At 39.6% G+C, this 20,646-nt stretch overlaps 1 protein-coding gene across 2 annotated transcripts in view; it reads left to right on the top strand.

Moving 5' to 3' along the window:
- The first annotated feature begins 2,153 nt into the window (after window positions 1-2,153).
- The window catches only part of SVEP1 (sushi, von Willebrand factor type A, EGF and pentraxin domain containing 1), a 178,125-nt gene continuing 159,632 nt past the window's right edge, over window positions 2,154-20,646 (top strand). The window contains exon 1 of one of the 2 annotated variants that reach the window (XM_087419320.1): window positions 2,154-2,984. In XM_087419320.1, the coding sequence (XP_087275446.1) occupies window positions 2,454-2,984 (531 nt within the window). In that variant the 5' untranslated portion in view covers window positions 2,154-2,453. The remainder of the gene's footprint in view (window positions 2,985-20,646) is intronic. The other variant, XM_087419319.1, reaches the window with a different exon arrangement.

Genomic DNA, 20,646 nt, shown 5'->3' on the forward strand with positions numbered 1-20,646 from the left:
ATAAATCCAAAGACAGAGACCAAATCTAACATGCAAATGGCAACAGAAGCGAGAGAAAAATTAAAGGCCTAGGTAGTTCTTGATTTCCTTTGCCAAGCCTTTTTGAGACTGGTCCACCCCTGCCCTTTCTCCAGTTTAGTTATGTGAGCCAAGAAATCCCTTTATGTTTCCATGAGGAGAAGTTGGGTGTCTATCGCTTGCAACTAAAGTGTTCTAAAGCAGTTGTCTACCTCCCTGGGTTTTTGTGGGGAACACATGTGCTAGTACACGTAGTAGTTGCCATGGTGCTTGGCACATAAAGGTCCTGAAATGTTAGCTCTTAATGATGTGTTTGAAATAACACAGAGTAGATGAAATTTGGACAGACTTTCTCTTTTTTAAAAGCCTCAGCTCAGATGAGGTCTTGCTCACTCCCCAGGAAGATTTAGACCTTTCTCCTCCTTGCTCCCGCTTCCCCATTCTTGCAATTGTCTACTGCTTTATAACTGTCTGCAAATCTATGTTCTCTTCTGATATCCCTTCAGCTTCTAGAGGACTGGAACTGAGTCTTATTCATCTTTAAATCCTCAGTACCTACCACTCTGGCACAGTAGATGGTCAACAAATATTGTTAGAGAAATAAACATTTGAAGAGTATTCATGATTAAAGGTGGCAGTAATAGCAACCAGCATTTGTAGAGTACATGCTATATTCTAAGCACTGTCCTAAGAACTTTACATTTTTATGATTAAATCCTCACAATAACCCTCAATATGCTATTACTACTACTCCATTTTACAGATAAGCAAACTGATGTAAAGGTCATACAACCAGTGAACGGCAGAGCCAAGATTTCATCCCAGGCAAACTGACTCCAGAGCCCTAACATTTCAACCAATACACTGTGATATCTCTCATTGAAGGGATGTCATTAAATACAGATGGAATTAAATCTCCTAATACTAGAGACAGAAGAAACTTTGAGATCATTGAATTCTGTCATGAAATAGACGCAGAAACTGAAGCCAAGGATTGCAAGTGACTTGGTTCAGGTGGTTTATATAAGTGCAGAGGTATATTTGCACAGGACCTCCGACTCCTAGTGGGAATCTTATAACCAAGACCCTACCTCTTATACAAAGTGTGCTCCTCTTTGCACCTGCATCACCCACTTTGGGATCTTGCTTTGGAAACGCCACTTCCGGTGGCAACTTGTTTTTCAAAGTAGCTATGCGCCAGGTACCATTCAAAGCTAAGGAAACAGATCTCTGTGGGTCTCACCTGTTGAAACAGACCACAAGCACATGCAAGAGGACTGGGGAAAGGCTTCAGATCTCAGCACAAACTTTACGTCCTCAGAGAAGCCTTGCCTGGCCTCTCCAAAGTCAAGTCTGTCTACCTAAGATCTCCTTCACAGCACTTAGCATCCTCAGCTGCAATTATATATATTATTTGTGGAATATCCTGCTAATGGTCACCTCACTTGTTACCCTTGTAAGTTCCTTGGGGACAAGATCCATGTCAATTGTCACTCCTCCCCATATTCCTGGTGTCCTGGCACATAATAGGCACTCAAAAATATTTGTTTAATGAATGAAGGAATGAATAAATGGATGAATAAATAAATGCATAAAAGATGCACCATGACAAACCATCCCTATGGGTTGCACAGGGGTAGATGCAACCCCTATATGGTGTGATCTGAGGGGGCCCTCAAGAGCCTAGACATTCACGCACCCCACTGATCAGAAATCCCCACCAGGAAAGTCAAACATCTATTTGGTGAGGCCTTTGGGGCACCGAAGGGGGAAAAAGAGACACAAAAGGTGAGCAAGCAGTTTTCAAAGGATGCTTTCAACTCTGGCCAGTCCGTGTGTGTTTTCCTCTACAAAGTGTTTCCAATTACTGTGGCACTCTCGGTATCTGGATCCATCTCCAGTGAATTCCTCTGCGGCTCCTGCCAGACATATGGGATCAATCAGGGCTCCGGCGCTGGTGCGCTTGCTGCGGGAATGTTGACAGCCTGACAGACGCGGGGTTCTGGTGTCATGGAATCTCCGAGTCTTTGGCTACATCCCGGGAGGAGAATGAGAGGGGGAGGAGAGAGATAGAGACAGAGATAGAGGAGAGGGGAGAGGGAGAGACAGAGAGAGGAGGAAGAGGAAGAGACGGAGGGAAGCGGGAGATTTTTCTTGACTGCCCCCTTTCCTTCAAACATTTTATAGGCTTCAGGGAGAGAGAGGAGGAGGAGAGAGGGAAGGAAAAAGAGGAGCGCGAGAGGGGTAGAGAGCGCGCGCCGTTGCCTCCCGAGTCCCCGAGCTGCCGGAGGAGTCTGGATTGTGTCCCCAGTGTCAGATGAAAGGGCGCTGAGGCTCGCGGTCGCCGTCCCGCGCCCCGCGCCGCGCACGCCCCTCTGCGAGCCCGGCCGCCGAGCGTCTCTCCGCGCCGGGGCGGCCGCTCCGTCTCCAGCGCGATGTGGCCGCGCCTGGCCTTTTGTTGCTGGGGTCTGGCGCTCGTTTCGGGCTGGGCGACCTTTCAGCAGATGTCCCCGTCGCGCAATTTCAGCTTCCGCCTCTTCCCCGAGGCCGCGCCCGGGGCCCCGGGGCGGCTGCCCGCGCCGCCCGCGCCCGGCGAGGACGCGGCGGAGAGCAAAGTGGAGCGGCTGGGCCAGGCGTTCCGGCGCCGCGTGCGGCGGCTGCGGGAGCTCAGCGAGCGCCTGGAGCTCGTCTTCCTGGTGGACGAGTCGTCCAGCGTGGGCCAAGGCAACTTCCTCAGCGAGCTCAAGTTCGTCCGCAAGCTGCTGTCCGACTTCCCCGTGGTGCCCACGGCCACGCGCGTGGCCATCGTGACCTTCTCGTCCAAGAACAACGTGGTGCCGCGCGTCGATTACATCTCCTCCCGCCGCGCGCACCAGCACAAGTGCGCGCTGCTCAGCCAAGAGATCCCGGCCATCACCTACCGCGGCGGCGGCACCTACACCAAGGGCGCCTTCCAGCAAGCCGCGGTAAGGCGCCCGCCCCTCCCCGACCCCCGCCCTCGCCCCCCGGGCCTTCCCACCCGCCACCGCCTGCCCTTCTCTCAACCTTGGGCAAGCCACAACCTCCCCAAGTCAAGCGTCCCCATCCACAAAATCCCCCTCATATCTACCCTCCTATTGTTGTGGGGGCCCCATGGGATGATGACTTTTAAACGCTTAGCGAGATGTCAGGCTCTTTAAGTGGTCTTCTTTAAGGACCCTCTTAGGAAGGGGTCCTTAAGATGCTGTTCACCTTCACGCTTGTAGGGACAGACCGTGTCCAAGCTGGAACAGGTGAGTATGTTTTATGAAGTGTCTCTAAAGGTAAGTCGTGAAATGACCTGAGTATTTCCCCAATTCTCTTTTACATAATTTTATGCTTTCAATATGCATTTCATTGCATGCCCTTCCTATTTTTGCTCTGAGCCCTTTACAAGATTTTTAGCATCTGAAAGAGGAAGCTTTAGATGATGGACTTTTACAAAATTTAACTTTTTCTGATTACAAGGTAATACATATTCAGTTGAAGAAAATTTGGAACATATGGAAATGTCTGACACATAATAGCAATGTTTGTGGAATGAATGAAGCAAAAAGAAGGAAAAGGAAAACAAAACAATCCCATCACCCTTAAAAGCCACTGTTTACATGTTGTTGTTGAACATTTGCCCAGTATGCACATCTGTGCATACTTTTAACCAAATTAGTGTCTTGCTGTTTTGTAGCTACATTTTTAGTTTATGTCATGAAATGATTACATTATTATATTATATATCTAATATAATATATATCTACATTAGTTGCGCACTATCCCATTGAATGCGTGTACCCATGGATACATAATTTATTTTACCAGTCACCTGTTGTTGGACACTTAGGTTTTTTATTACCTAAGTTATAGTAAACACAAATATTTGTGGACCCCTTTGATTTCTTCTTTAGGGAGAATTTCTATAAAGTTCCTGAATTAAAGGAAATAAACATAAACTTCTTGATATATGTTGTCCAATTCTCCCTTGGAGGGTTGTGTAGATTTACATTCCCACCAGCAGAGTATCATGGCACTAAGTTTGCCACATGGACTATTATTTTTAATATCTTTGCCAATTTGATAGGTGAATAGAGGTAGCACTTTAGCAAATCCAAATTTTTTAGTTTTATTGAGGATGAACATTTTCCAGGACATTTACTGGGCATTTGTATTTTTCCTTTGATAGTTAACTTGGTTATAAGTTTTGCCCATTTTGCAATTATGGCACGTTTGTTTTTTTTTTTTCTTAATGATTTGTAAAAGCTCTTTATATAGTAAGGCCAATAACTGTTTTTTGTATATGCTGCAAATATTTTTCCAGTCACATATAAGTAAAAGCCTTTTACTTTTGTTTATTGCAGTGGTGTTAGAGGGATTATTTAAATTTTATATATTCAAATCCATCAAATATTGTCTTTAAGATCCTATGTTTGCTTATATTCTTAGAATGGCCTTCTTATTTCCCAAGTTGGAGAAATAGTTTTCCATTTAACAGTTTAACCTGTCTGGAAGTTACTTTAGTGTATGGTATGACAAAGATGTCTAATTTTATTTTTTAATAAGTAGTTAACAAGTTGTTCCAGCGTCATTTGCTTAATAGCCTATCCATCCTTTCCCAATTTAATTGAATGCCACTTTTATCATACACTGAATGTTTATGGGTATTTGATCTCCTCCTGGAAAAAATGATTTCTAATAATTTTTATTATCCTGGATGATAGATATCCCATCCTATTATCTATTATTTTTAAGCTTTGCAAAAATGATTTAATTATTATAACTTTACAATATATTTAAATATCTGGTAGGGCAAATTCTCTCTCCTTTTATCTTATCTATTCTTTTTAAATCAATTCTTATGTATTTATTACTTAATATGAATTTTTAATTCATTTTCACATATTCCAAATGAAACTAGCCAGGATTCTGATTTCAACTGGGGATTATTTACATTTTATAGTAATAGTCCTTTGAAGTAAAAAATATAGTATGTCCGTTTATAACCAGTCCTTTTTATATCCTTCAGTAAAGTTGTAGGTTTCTAATAATTAAATCCTGCATATATTTTCCAAATTTAGACCTCAATATATTCTATTCAATATTGCTATCATGAAAGGCATCTTTTCAAATTAAATTTTAAGCAGTTATTCTTGATGTATAGAAATATTGTTGATTTTTGGAATATGTCTTCTGTATCTGGATTCTTGTTTAAGTCTCTTTGATTCACTTTTTTTTATTTTTAAATACGTTTTATTTAACTGATAATAAGTGTTTATTGTATAAATAAAATAATCAGAAAAATTTCCTGTAAATACATTGTAGTATTTTGGTATATACCATTCTTGACTTTTTGCAGTTGTCTAGGTAATAGATATGTTTTCATACATGTACATATATCATGCATAAATAACGTTTACCCAAAAAAGGATCATATTGTACATTCTCTTTTATAACTTGACTTTCTATCCACCATATTTTCAGTCTTCTTTCCATAATAAGAAATACTTTTCCACTTTATCATTTTTTCGTGGCCACATAGTATTCCACTGTGTGGAATGTGCCCTTATTTTTGTTACATAATTACCAATTATTATACATTTAGGCTGTTACAGACAGCACTGTGTGACTAAATCTTAGCCTGTATCTCTAATAATTTCCTCAATGCAAATTTCTGAAGTGGTAGGTATTATTGCATCCAAGACTAGGCCTATTTTTTAAGGCCTTTGATACATGTGCCAAGTTGCTCTGCAGAAAATTAGTACCAAATTGCACTCCCATATTGCAGTGCCTGGATCAGCATCTAGGATGCAGCTAGCACAGGTTAGTATCATTTGAGCATGCAACCCCGACTTTATATGTGAAAAATGGAGTCTCACTTTAAGTTGTATTTCTTTATTAGTGAGGCTGAACACTTTTTTTCATCTATTATTAGCCATATATAGCTCTTCTTTTTTGACTATCTGTTAAAATATTTTGAGACTATTATCCATTTTTCATTTGAGAATGGTTCTCTTTCTTACTGATTTGTGAATGCTCTTTAAATCTTAATGATATTAACTTTTCTGCTTCTAAGTACAAGTGTTTTTTTTCCTCTGTTTCACTTGCCTTTTAATTTTGTTTATGGTGATAGCATCTATCATTTTATCACTCTATTGAATCTACTTTTCATTTGTGCTTTTTTTCATTTCCTATGAAGTTTGGAAGGCTTTTACCTTTAAGAGATGAAATGACACCTTAAAGATGCTCTCTGTTTATTGAAGTAGTTGCACCGGGCAGGGTTCAGTTTTGCAGACCCAGTGCTCTGTTGGCCTCCACTCCAAGTACTCATGAGGTCCCAGTGGCTGGCCTTATTCCTGATGTCCCTGCCCACTCCATCAGAGAAGAACTCTGCTGTGTTGGGGAAAGACTTGCCATATACCAGCTCCTCTGTTTGGTTTGGCCAGATTTGCCTGGGGCCTCTGAGTACTGTTGATCCAAAATAGTTAAATGGGTAATCAGTTGAGTATGCACTGCTCGCCTCAAGACCCACTCTGTCTTCAGTTTTCTCCTTCCAAATACTACATCCTGTCTTGGAAAGTGGAATTGCCAACAAGGTTCCCAGTGCCTTTCTTCAGTCTGGATCCATTTGTAATCTAACAAGCAGAGATTTCTCAGAAGTTTGTGTTAACTGAATGTCCTCTTGACTTTATTTTTCTTTTCTTATTTTGGTTGGGTTACGAGAAGGTGCAGGAGAGGGTCAGCTGGACTCAGTCCCTGTCTAACCTGGAAACCTACATGTCTTTATTGTAACTTTCCCAAACTTCTGATGAGCATTCTTAGGTATAATTAAATACAATATTTGGAGAAAATTAATAGAGGATGACCAGTGTTTAGAAATGGCATTAGTGGAGGTTTGAATGTGAATTTTTTGCATAGAGATCAGTTAAATGTCTTTCCTCTCAGAATGAGTTTGAAAATGGTAAGCTGTGTAGTTTGGGTGTGGATGTGAAACTTACACATTTCATCAGGGAAATAAGACAGTTCCTCAGATTCCCACGTGTGTGCAGAACGGTAATATTGGAACGGATTGTGGTCTGACCTTTATGTGAAAATGAAAATCGTAAGGACGTTTTTGAGGTTATTAATCACTTTCCCCAGAAAAATTAGTTTTTCAAAACTTTTCCATTAGAAACCGAATGCCCACACAACTATATACAGACACAAACACAGGCAGACACATACACAAATATACACATAGATACATGCTTGCAAGTGCACAGCTGCCCCTCACAATTCAGACCTCTTACTCCTCTTATGTAAAATCTCAAGATGTGGAATGTCTTTTACCAGCATGAAATTTGCTGTTATCTTTCAGCACATGTGATTGACTAAACAAAAAGGATGACAGTGTTTCTTCATTTTTTAATTTGGTCTTGGGATTGTACAACTGGATAGAGAGTATATGCATGAACACTATCGTCACACTGTATTTGAACGGATAAATTGCAGAGTAGACCTTTTCTTTTTACACACCACCCCCTAGCACTCATCAAGGAGTGCAAAGACTAAAGGAAATCTGGAGTTAGCACAGATCCTTCCAGAGACACAATCAATAGAATGGGGGAAAGAGTTGGCACCTTGAACTTAATTCCATGAAAATCTTTTACAAAATTAACCGAAAGCTCTTCAGCTGTTCCTTTCCAGGGAATGATTGTTTCATAACGACCCTTCTTCCCGGTTTTTCTCCTCACCATGTATTTATGTATTGCTTTTCCTAGACTGCATATTTTGGATTGACCCCACTATGAATGCAAGACTCTCCATCTCCTAAGCCTTTCATGTCAGACTAAAATCAGAGCCCCTCATTCCCACTTCATTTTGGCTAAATATCTGTTAAACAAATATAGCATGAAGCTTCCTTTGAAAAAAAATTTCCACTTTCTTCATTGTTCCCGAGTTCCGAAATGTGATCCTCTGGTGAGGAATGTGCTCTCTCACCAAAAATCTGAGGTTTAGATGACCAGAAGACTGGGAATAGATAGACAGAAGCTCTTCCTTGCTTCAAGGAAAGAGCATCATCATTATATGTCCACACTGGTACACGTTCACACCTTTACCCGGAGAGTAATCTGCTCTCTCAGCCTCATGGGAAGAAAGTATTTACTTTTAAGTTTTTTAATAAAACCTGGAGATGTGTGAGATGCCACTAGATTAAAACCCTGATGAATAAAATTAGGACCATTTTGTTTTAATACAATAAACCGATAATAACCTTTGTAGCAGTCTTTCTCATGGCCCAAATGCTAAAGGAATAAGGAAAGTTTGGGTTCTCCTTTCCTATAGAAAGGTGTGGGCGAGTCATCTGCAGTGGATTCAGCTGTTCCAAACTCAGAGCATGATTTAGATGTCAAGAATTGCTCACTGTTGCAGAAGCTAAGTTCTTTTCCATGCCAAGAAGATATATTTCTTTTTTAAAATTTATTTTATTGCGGTCACGTTGGTTTATAACATTGTGTAAATTTCAGGCGTACATCATTATATTTTGGCTTCAGTATGGGCTGCATCATGTTCACCACCGAAAGTCTAGTTTCCCTTCATCACCAGACGTATGTGCCCCTTTACCCCTTTCACCCTCCCCCCACTCTCTTCTCCTCTGGTAATCGTCAATCTGTTCTCTGTATCTAGGCATTTGTTTGTTTATCTTCCATGTACGAGTGAAGTCATATGATATTTGACTTTCTCCATCTGACTTATTTCGCTTACCATAATACCCTCAAGGTCCATCCATGTTGTCACAAATGGTATGATTTCATCTTTTTTTCTGCTGAGTAGTATTCCATCATATATATACACCATATCTTCTTTATCCATTCATCTGTTGATGGGCACTTAGGTGCTTCCAAGTTTTGGCTATTGTGACTAATGCTGCAATTAACATAGGGGTGCATGTATCTTTTCAAATTAGTGTTTTTATGTTTTTTGGGTAAGTACCCCAAAGTGGAATCGCTGGATCATATGGTATTTCTATTTTTAATTTTTTGAGGAATCTCCATACTGTTTTCCATAGTGGCTGCACCACTTTGCATTCCCACCAGCGGTGTATGAGGGTTCCCTTTTCTCCACATCTGAAAAGATATATTTCTGAATGTACCTCTGGAAACATTCTCTCTTTTATGCTTCTTAAGCTTTTAAACAATTCTCATATTGCCTTGGTCTTACGTAGGAACTTCTTTTGTAATCCCATCAGAACTTTAGAAGTGTGAATGAGTGAATTCCCAGTGCATAAAATAGATCCAGACATCATGTATATTTCCCAGGCAAAAATGGTACTAAAATTCTTCATTTGAAGAGAGAGAGAGCAAATAATTCTCAAATATTGAATTCAAATTTCTTCTTTATCTAGCATGTGCATGTATTTTATTTATTAGTTTTATTTTTCCCAGCATTCAGGACATTGTGGTATGTAATAAGAATTTATACCTACAGCTACTGTTAAAGACATTTATCATTTTGGCTGCCAGTATTAAATTATGTTTGGTTGAAATGCATCATGAGAACTCTTGGTCAAAGGCTGTGAATGCTTAGCTATAGAGAGATTGTAGACTGCTCTGTCCTACTTCACTTCTGCGGTCAAAGGACAGAAAAGTGCCCCTCAATGTCTTTGTGATACAAATGTGCTCAGAGAGGATTTCTCTTAAGAGTGGCCACAAGTGGAATTATTAAATGTATTCATTCTTGACCAGAGATACCTTTAATTTATAAAGTGATTTGTAATTTACAAAGTGCTTTCATATTATGATTTTACAGAATCAGATTTACAGAAAGGCATCCGATTCTAGGACAGATTAGATAACTAAATGCTAATCACATAGGTAAGTCAATGTTAAAGATAGAGTCAATCCAGTCTTGTGACCCCTTATCTGGTCTTTTTCCTCCCCTCCTCCCTATTCCCCATCCTCACTCACATTTTACTATATTATCTTCGAGTCTTGAGTTGTATCAAAAGTCAGGAAGAAGTGGGGGATTCCATTTCCAGAGCTGTGAAAGTGTTACATAAGATATAAAGCCAAACAGTCTAACCTAGAGGACGTAAACCATGGCTTTCAGGCCATATTCATCCCATGGGTGCATTTCAATTGGAGATATAAATATATATAAACACACACAGAGACACATTTGTGTGTATTTATGTGCATTTTTAAATATATATATACATATACACACACGCAATATATATTTTTTAATTTTAGCAGACATTTTAAAATCCGTAGATCATATTTTTTAAAAATCTGACTTTTTGGCTTACTCTTGACAAATTAGAATATGTAGCAATTCTGGGTGTGATTTCTCTCAATTCATTAGAGTCCCCACCTGGCACTTGGAATTTCATTTTGTGGTCCTTGATTGCTATTCCATGGTCTAACATGGACCAATCACTGGCAGAGCCTGAGATGGTATAATCCCTTCTAGTTTGTCTTTTGAGCTTCCTTTTTAACCCATGAATTAGCTCAGACTAATTTTAGCTGGATGTAATAGAAAAATCTAAAGTACCACTGGCTTAAACAAGATAAACATTTGTTTCTCTCTCAAGTTGTCTTGAGTAGAAAATTCTAATGTGGCAGCTGTATGATGTCTTCAGGGATCTAGAGTCTCTCCTTTCAGCTCTCTGCTCCACCATCTTCAGCTCACCTCATGGTCTAAGATGGCTGTTGGAGCTCCTACCATCAGGGGCTTATTCCAGACCCCAGGAAGGAGGAAAGGGCAAAGAGTCACATCGCTCTTTAAGGAGACTCTGTGGCAATCCACACAATATTTCCACGTAGATCTCATTGGGGAAAACTTGGTCTCATGCCCACATTTGAAGAGGAAGGAGAGGATGGATGCCAAGGAAGTAACGAACAGTCTTTGCCATACCAGTGTGTCAGGAAGAGCATGTGTCTAACCAGGGAAATGTTTGGAAATCCCACTTCATTTCTTCCTCAAATGGCACTGGCCTGACCCAGCTCAAGATGGAAGGCTCCGACCTTGCCTAACTAAAAAATATCTTAGTCCTTGTGCTAGATTATACTTCTGTTAGTAAAAACTATCCAAGTTCCAGAGCAATCCATTTAAATCCTGGCAAAACAAACCTCCTATGTTAGTTTCCCAGGAACCAGAAGCCTTTAAAATAATATGGCATTCACTCCCAAATAAAAGATTATACTGAGAGTGATGGGGAAAAAATGCATACTACAAAATAAAATCAATATTTTATTGTTAATTTAGTAAACCCAAATTAACATTTCTCAGAAAAACATGGTGCTTCTTTGGCTTTTCTAGAGTAAGCTGTCAGGTTAAGAGACCTCTACATTAAAAGGAGTTTCTTGTTCTGTATTGTCTCTCCCTGTCCCATAGATTTTTAAGACTGTTCTCTAAAGCTCCCCAGGCCATATAAACAATGGATTTCTGGCATAGAATCTGCTTACGTACAATAACCTGCTCTGGTTTGGAAGCCAATGGTGGATACAAAAACTCTGTGAGAGCTGTCCTTGTAGCTCATAAATGTTGTTACAGTGCTTCACGTGAAATGGATGAGGGTGGTGAAAAATGAAATCTGCAGCCCATTATTAGGTGCATTTCTTCTATCAATCTTGATGAAAAGATTTTTAAAGAGTTTGTTGTCTTTGCTATCTGTCTTTCTCATGAGGTAATTCAGGCAGTTGCTGTTTTATTTGTATAATGAGTTAAGCAATAAAGATTTCTCAAATCAGAGCATATATTTCTTTCATAGCTGCAGTACATTTGAAAGCTATAAACTTAAGAATGGGTTCTAATGACTACATATGTTGAATTAGTGATAGCTACCTTGTTTCATGTGAATAGATACAATTCAAAATTAAGGAAAAAATAACTTCTTACAAGATTAATAGAAGGAAACATTTTAAAGAAAGTTTTTAGCAGGATTTATTACATGATTGAGTTAATTTGCTTAGTAAATTTATTTAGTCATGTAACAAGTAAAGTCCAAGTTGGATATTTTTCCAGTTGTACATTATTGCTAGAGTATATAAAATATATTTTGAGGGACATGAATTTTCTTAATTCCTGCTGAAATGCTCCTACTAGCCTTCTTTGTTTAATGCCCATCCTGCCGCAACTGGTTATACTGGTTGCTAATGCAAAATATAGTGGGGTTTGGGGTTTTTTTTTTTTTTTTTGGTGAGGAAGATTAGCCCTGAGCTAACATCTGTTGGCAATACTCCTCTTTTTGCTGAGGAAGATTGGCCGTGGGCTAACATCCATGCCCATCTTCCTCTACTTTATATGGGACGCCACCACAGCAGGGCTTGATAAGCGGTGCATAGGTCCGCAACCGGGATCTGAACCTGCCAACCCCAGGCCGCTGAAGCGGAGTGCACGAACTTAACCACTACGCCATCGAGCTGGCCCGTATAGTGTTTCTTTTTTTTTTTTAATTTCAAAGATGATATTGGTAATGGAGTATGTGAAGAATGTGGCTTAGGTGCACAGCTTCCTAATACTGAATCTCTAAATGAGATTGACTTGCCTCCCCAGGAACAGGCAGTGCTGGGAACATGGAGCCTACCTCTGAAACTTAGATGGGCTCCTTCCTGGCAGCCAAAGGCCAAAGAGAAGGGGGGAGAGAGGGCTGAGGAAGCCCTCTTCCCATGGGGGGGCCAGAGGGTAACTCTGAAGGCTGACACTCCACACAGAAACTAGAGGCAGCAACTGCCAAGCTCCCAACAACTCAAGGAGATTTAGTAAAATAACATATCCACAATGAAATATATTATAGTCAATAAAGTCGTATTTTTAAAGACTATTTAATGACATAGTAAATTGGGCAAATATATTAAATGAGCTGAAACTCTGTTTACCGTCGGTATGTGAAACTGTACATCTAAGTTCAATTTCATAAAATATATGCATTCAGAAGAAAACTAGGAAGAAAATTTTCAAAATATTAACAGTAGTTATCTCCAGGTAGTATATTTACCTATTTAAATATATCCATTTCTTCTGCATTTGAAAAATTAGTTATAATGGACATGTATTGCTTACTAGGAAGTAAAAGGTCGATGTCTACCTGGGCGCAGGTGATTGAATATGTACCTTTGGGGCATCTGGAGGCTTAGCCTGAAGTGATTGGTCTCTAGTGTAAAAATCCTTTTACATCTCAGTTTTTGTCTTAAATATTCTTGAGAACTTTGTATTCTATTCCACAATACAGCTCTGCTTTAAGAAAGAAAATGACCCCTTAGCTTATTATCAGGAAATTGAAATGAAACAATTCCAGTCTTTTTTTGTTGAATGCCACATGCTATTAGCATCGAGTCTGTCAGGACAGGAAAACTGAGCTGGGTTGAAAGCACTGACCCTACTGACCCTGTCACTCACCCAGCTGTCCCTCTCCTCTCTCTTAGTGTCACATTGGATCTTGAGAATCTAGATTCACATAAAAATCTGCACACAGATGATAGTGGTGGTTTCACTGCTTGGCAGGCTCCCAGCAGGTATTCACTGAGGAGAGGAGCCTGGATAGCTGGCCAGGATGTGAAACAGAGCAGGGTGCTGAGGCTGCAGATGGTGGAAATAATTGGCTCCATCACCTTGCTGAGAGGTCAGGAGAATGAACGTGGCCCTCCTTTGGCTTGTCACACATGGGGAGGGATGCTGACCCACTGCTCTGTCAGTCTCTCTTACTCTGACTAGTAATACTCACCGAAGAACATTCTCAGGGAGGAAAGATGTTCTCTAATCCGCCAGTGTTATCACATGTAAATGCAGTAGTCACCTCAATGGACATTTTCCACAATTAATTCTCCTTCTCTAGCCCTCAAGCTTCAATTTTTATTGTGATTTTTGTTCTGTGAAGTAAAAGGCGATCTATTTACTGGATGTTGCTGGTGGAGAGAGTTCAGGCACATTCAGATGTTTTGTTTGATAGGGTATTTTGATAAGGGCATCTCTTTCAACTTGGCTCACTCATTTTGACATGCACCAATTGAGCTATATCTGCAAATACGGCCTCATCATTTCAAGCCTGTTTTATAGGCTTTACCTTTCCAAATGAATCTGCAAATGACTTTGAAAGAAATTAAGCAACTTTTATTTGTTTGTGCTTTTCACAGTACTGTTTCTAGCCAAAATTTCTTGCTTTTTAGTCACAATTTCCTTCAAAATATGCATACTTGGCTTTTAAATGTTGTTCCAAAAGTGATGATTCCAGGCAGTTATTGTTGGAATTTTCTAGCAATAAATATACCAAAGTTTAGGCTATGTGTGTCTAATCAGTAGTGAAAATCTGTATTTTAAATAGTCATCTGCAATGGGATCTTCTGTCAGACTTTCTCTCTTGTCCCAGATTTGGCACCGGGACCCATGGCTTAAACTAATGAGCACTGAGTATTCCACATTTTAAAGAGAGCCACCAACAATTAAGCATGATACATTCCCTCAGAGTTCATGGCTACTGTGCAGAACAGGCCCTACAAAATCAACCATCCCCCACCCCCAGCTCCCACCCAGCACCCTGCTCAAGTTTATACCATCAGAGAACTGAGGAGCGGGGAAAAAACCAGAGACAGAAAGAGAGCGGCCATTGGGATCTTTGGCTTCGGGGGAGAGCAGTGTTCACATTGAAAGGCAGATCTCTCCTGACCCTCACGGAGTGCTTTCCCCTTGCAGCAGCTAAGTGAAGGGGAGAGCAGCGTTCTAAGACTGGTTGGAAATTTACTTGGGTGGAAGCCTTGGTTTGCCCCTGTGCCTATTTAATGGAGACAAAGCAAGCTAGAGACATGGCTGGTGTTTCAGCTTGGGTTCTGCTAGAAGCACAACCTGAGGTGAGGATTCAAGTGCGAGTAGCTTATTTGGGACGTGATCCTTGTAAACATTGATAGGAGAGGGGGCATGTGAGTCAAGGAAGGGAACCAAGAACAGAAACGGTAACTGATGCTTAATCCCAGTGGGGAACACTGGGAACCAGTGTAGAATTCAAGCCTTAGAATTATCACAACTGAGTGAAATTTGGGGTATTTGTAGACCATTTCCCATCAATCACTGTTGAGAGTTGCTCCCTGGGGGACATTCATTCTCTGTCATTCTCACCTCCCCTGCAAGTGGACAGAGTCGTCTCCAGGCACCAAAGAAAGCCCTTGGGAAAAGAGTTACAGATACTGGGATATGGGGGCGGGGAGGTGGCTGGGGAGCACTGACAGTATCTACTGTTGCAGACAGAAAGGGGGCCTCAGAGGAACAGCCTGCACTACTAACATTTGGCAAAGCAAGGATGTGTGACTTTTCCATGGGTGATGGAGGACCAGGGAAAATAGCTGGGCTTGAGTCCCTTTATTGCCCACTAAGCAAGACAATTCCAGTAGTAAGAAGTTATTGGATGTACTACTGGAAGTGGGATCTGAGAAAAGATGGAGAGTTTTCCCAGGAACACACACAGGCCAGTATTTGGTAGTCCACAAACACAGAGGGCACCAATGACTTTTTCTTTATTTCCGTTCACTTTTTGCTCTTTCAAAATTTCCTCTTCCTCCTATAGTTTCTCCTATAATTTCAAGGCATGAGGCCTAATGTCAGAATTTAATAGGCAGAGGTAGTTGAAGTCTACTTTGCAGGAATTTTGCAGAGCAATCTGTATTCACCTATTTGATGTTTTCCCCAAATGTGGAGAAATACTGTGTGGACATATCTAATTAAATAAGGAAATTATAGGGAAATGTATATTACTCTTTCATAGCACTTGTTATCTAGAGAGAACATTTCCCCAGATGTGGAGAGACATCTGTCTCCCCTTTGCTGTTGAGGATAGAGATCACATCTTATTTGATTTTCTGTCTGCTACAGGACCTAGAAAATGGTATTCATTATAACCTTAGAGTTCTTGAAAAGAAATATCTTAGTATATTTAGTATTTTTAATTTTAATATATTAAGGGTAGTATTGTGCTTCTCTGATTTTTTTTTGAACTAAAACAAGGATAGTTGTGACATTTTCTCAAAGGAATATTCAGTGGATGCTTGACTTTTTAAATGATAAATTATCATAATTTTAGCAAATTCACCTTTCAGATCACTTTCCAAAGGGAGCAATATGAAATGTTGAGTAGAATCTCAGACAGGTGTGAATCCCTACTTTTTCCCCCTAAATCTGGACAAGGAGGCAAACCCCCAGCACCTTGGAGAGAACTCCATCCAGAGAGTTTTGAAGGGAGTGTGCAGGCATCTGACGTTTTGGCTTTTTTTCCCCCCTCCATGTCTCTGCCAGCGCTGCCCTTAAACTACTCCTGTAATGTCATCCTCATAACAGCACAGGTTCAAGTAGTTATTGTTCTGCTCCTCTGCCCAAGACATTATCACCTCTTCTTGGCTGTGGTGGAATTGTATGGTTATTGGTTATAGAGTCATAATTTTTCCTAATCCTATCTTGTCAGCCTCCACAAATACAGTTACCTGTTTTCATTCACAGCTCTGAGTGAAATGTTTTTTTCATTGTAATTGGTTTATCTACTTGACAGACAAATTCTACCAACATGTTAAAAGTTCCTTTTACTAATCATAATAATGATAATGAGTAACTACTACTCGTCAGGTACCACTCTAAGCACTTTCACTGTATGAATTCATTAAATCCTTGCGACAGAAAAACCTCCTCAGTTAGCTTACTAGTATCTCTAAAGTACAAATGAGGAAACTGAGGCTCAGAGAATGTAAGTAACTTGACTGAAGTTACACTGCTGGAAGTCCAGATACTGGAATTCAAATTCAGGCAGTCTGGGCTGAAGTCTAAATTCTTAACCACCAGGTAATACTGCCTCTGTGCTATATTGTTAGAAGATCTAGTAGGTGCAAGACCCACTGATACATACTCATCAGTGAAGTTCATTGCAAAGACATGAGGCGGAGAGGGCAGCCGTGAGGGGACTTGGGTATACGGATGACCAAGCAGAAGGCCGAGTGGCACAGACACAGGACTAAGAATAGTGAACATTTGGAGACTGTCATTTGAATGGACACTCTCTAAAGTGCCTGATAATCCCAAGTGGTCACCCTTATCACTCACCCCCTTCACCCCATTCAGTCCAGGGAGTTGCCTCTCAGATGTCATTTTTATACAGAAGAATTACATTGGCCAGCGTCCCCCACCTCGTGTATCTTAACAGATGTCCCTATCAGTCGTTGCAGAGACTAAGCCACTGAGGCAGTGGAAGACCATAGCTTCTATTTGCAACAGATCTGCCTCTGTCTTCTTCATTTATCTAGTTTTCTGAATTCTTACATTCCTCTAATCCAAGGTGTGTGCTCAAGCTCACACCCTGTATTAAAATAAAAATGTGGTTCAAGCAAAATCAATTTTTCTAGTCCTAGGTACATCTAGTTCTTGTCTCAAAATATCATACAGCGTAAACTTAAGTTTATAAATTTGTATGCCAAACCTCAGTACAAAAGTTGGTCTTCCAACTAAATTTGGTTTATCCTAGTCTGAGATACTCAGTGTTCCCCTGCATCATAATATTCCTGTTTTTTTCATGTGCCATCCCATTTCACAAAAGAAAAAAAAGAAAAACAACAACTCCCTTATGACTATTTTAGTAGTTTCTTCGGGTAAAAACACCTCACTTTAGCAATTAGCTCCATGATCATCAATGCTTAGAAAAATCTTTCCTCAAGTACCTTAGGTAATAAACTAGATTCATTTATATATCCAATGCATATTTAAGGAACACTGTCACTGTTTTAAGTGGCAGCATGCAATTAAATTATAATTTGTTAATCCACCAGAGACTATATTATAATCAATGTAATTTTAACAGTCAATACCTTTGAATGATAACATATGTAAATATTACTATGGTCATTGATTATTTAAGTATATACATATAATAAATCTTCTAATGTACGCAAACTCAACCCTAATCATTTGGGGTTTAATTTCAGGGTGTTTTTTTTTTTTGAGATATGAAATACAGAATCTTTTGCTCTCTAATGGTAATTGATGTCATTCATGCAAACTAAAATACAAAATAAAAAAAAGAAAAGAAAAGAAAAACAAAACAAACTTCCAAATGTCATTTATTTGGAATGCTAATAAATGTCACACTTAAATGTGTTTTTTGATAAATTTAGGATCATTATAACAAATAAAATACACAGTAAGTTCATGAACTTAAAATCTCACCTCAACCCCATTCCTTTGAATCCCCCATGGGTCAGTAGATTTCATTTGAAATATATCTGGCTTTTTGAAGAGTTTTAGAGTTGGGTTATTGTGAAGCTCAAATATTTGCAATATAATGGTTAGATTCTCTGTGTCTTTCATCTATTCTAAACTCCCGCTAAACTTTTCCTTCATAGTGACTATTAAAATTCCCAGTAAAACAACATCATTTCTTTCCTGACAGTTTTGAATCGTAAATAACATTTTTCTACTTTCTCAGCAATAGTTTTACACTTGAATTCTCCCAATCTCTACACCATGTTTCCTGGCATTTGGTGTTTTTCTGGAAGGACAATTTGACCTGATAAATTTCCAAAACAGTTTTTCTACTGGATAAATCTAGGCATAGCAATAAATTCTTTCTTGTCTTTGTAGCTCATTTCTTGTGTAGTCCATGTCTGTCAACAACTATTTTCACTGAGAACCACACCCATCCTCCTCCTCCCTCCCTTGCCCACCTGTGGAGGATGTCCCTTTCTGTGTGGATGGAGGGTGACAACCCAGAGGTTGAGATGAATTGTTTATACTCCTTCTTCTGGAAATTTGGGCTAGGGCACAAAGAGCTCTGAGAGAGTGGATTTTTTTTACCAGTAGGTAGGGAATATAGAGTTAAGACTGTGCACAGAGAACCAGAGGAATCCCGTCCATGTAAAGATGAGTGGATGAGGCAGGTGTGCAGACAGAAGCTGAGACGAGATACAGCATGGCCCCAGAAGGAAACAGATGGAATGTTAGAGGGTGTAGCCACGGTGGTTCCTTGCAGCTTGTTCCTGTTCCAATCTCTCTTGAGGCCCAGTTCTCCCTATTCTTGGGTTTGGAGAGAGATCCTTATATTCTTCTAATAAATCCCCCACTTTATTTAAGCTAATTAAATGGATATCCAATCCTTATGGACAACCCAAGTGTGGTTAAGACTATCCTTCATAATTTTTTTATCTTAAAACTGTCCAGATACCTTTAATTCAAGGGTAACCATTAAAAGTCTTCACTGGGGCCTGCCCGGTGGCGAAGCAGTTAAGTGCGCTCACTCCGTTTCGGCAGCCCGGGGTTCGCGGGTTCGGATCCCGGGCGCGCACTGACGCACCGCTTGTCAGGCCATGCTGTGGCGGCGTCCCATACAGAGTAGAGGAAGATGGGCACAGATGTTAGCCCAGGGCCAGTCTTCCTCGGCAAAAAGAGGAGGATTGGCATCGCATGTTAGCTCAGGGCTGATCTTCCTCACACAGAAAAAAATAAGAAGTCTTTACTGATTTCCATCTGCAAGTGTTTCTCTAAAAATAATTTTTGCTTTTTTTCCTCATTATGGAAATTATATATCCATTAATAGTTTTAGATAGCACAGGAAAATATAGTAACTATTATAGTTTTTGTCTCTTACTGTTTTTATGTGTGAGTGCGTATGTTATTATATGTAAATGTGTAGCAAAAGTGCATTCTCTAATTTTTATTTTTAAAACTGCATATTGAAAGTTTTCCCATGCAATACAATTCTCCTAAAATTACCTTTCACGTATATTTTATCATGTAGATAGACCACAATAGAATTTTCAAATCTCCTATTACTGGTCAGTTGTTACTGTAAAATTTTGCAGTTAAAATAGCTATTCTTGTGCATAACTCTTTCTTAGCACCTCTCCATATTTCCCTTCAATTTGATTTTCTTTCGTTTGAAATATGAGTACTTTTTTGTTACACTTCTTTCTGTTTCTTGCCTCATTATATTGTCTAGACTTTTCAAACAGATGTGATGGAGCATTCTTGCCTTGTCCCTGAATTTAATGAGAATACTTCAGGCGTGATTTTGCCCGTTGGTTTATGACAGTTCTCTTTGTCATGTTAAGTAAGTGCCTCTGGATTCTTTGCCTAAGTCATTTGTAAAACCATAAACCGATGCCCAGATATCATTTGCGATTATCTTACTTTCCCCTTTGACCTCTTGATGTGAGGCACATGAATCAGTTCTCTAGTATCTTTGACTTTATGGGCTAACGGCTACTCAGTCATATTGTATAAACATTTAACATGTCAACTGAAATCGTTTTATAAATTTATTCAGGACAGTATTAACAATAAATTTAAATTGGATTTTTTTATCTTGTAAATGAGCAATTTGTTCGAGTGACATGTCATTTAACTCTTTCATTTTCATTCGGATTCTGATGAATTTACTTGTTACTATCTACATTTTCTTTATTCCTTGTGTGTTTATAGAATGGATGGTGGAATTTGGCATCATTGGAAAATTGTTTGGTGTTTTGCGTGTTTATTCTGTTGTTTTTTACAGTCTGGATTAAGTCTGCTACTCATCAACTCCTGTGCACATCATTTCCCAATTTGATGTGCTGTCCCTATGGGTCCATTTCAAGATGATTTGTGTCCCTGTTTAATAACTAAAGCATGTATGTGGGTGGA

The sequence above is a fragment of the Ceratotherium simum genome, chromosome 29 (assembly GCF_057802395.1).
Source record: "Ceratotherium simum simum isolate JZ-2026a chromosome 29, ASM5780239v1, whole genome shotgun sequence".
In the NCBI taxonomy this organism is placed as follows: Eukaryota; Metazoa; Chordata; class Mammalia; order Perissodactyla; family Rhinocerotidae; genus Ceratotherium; species Ceratotherium simum.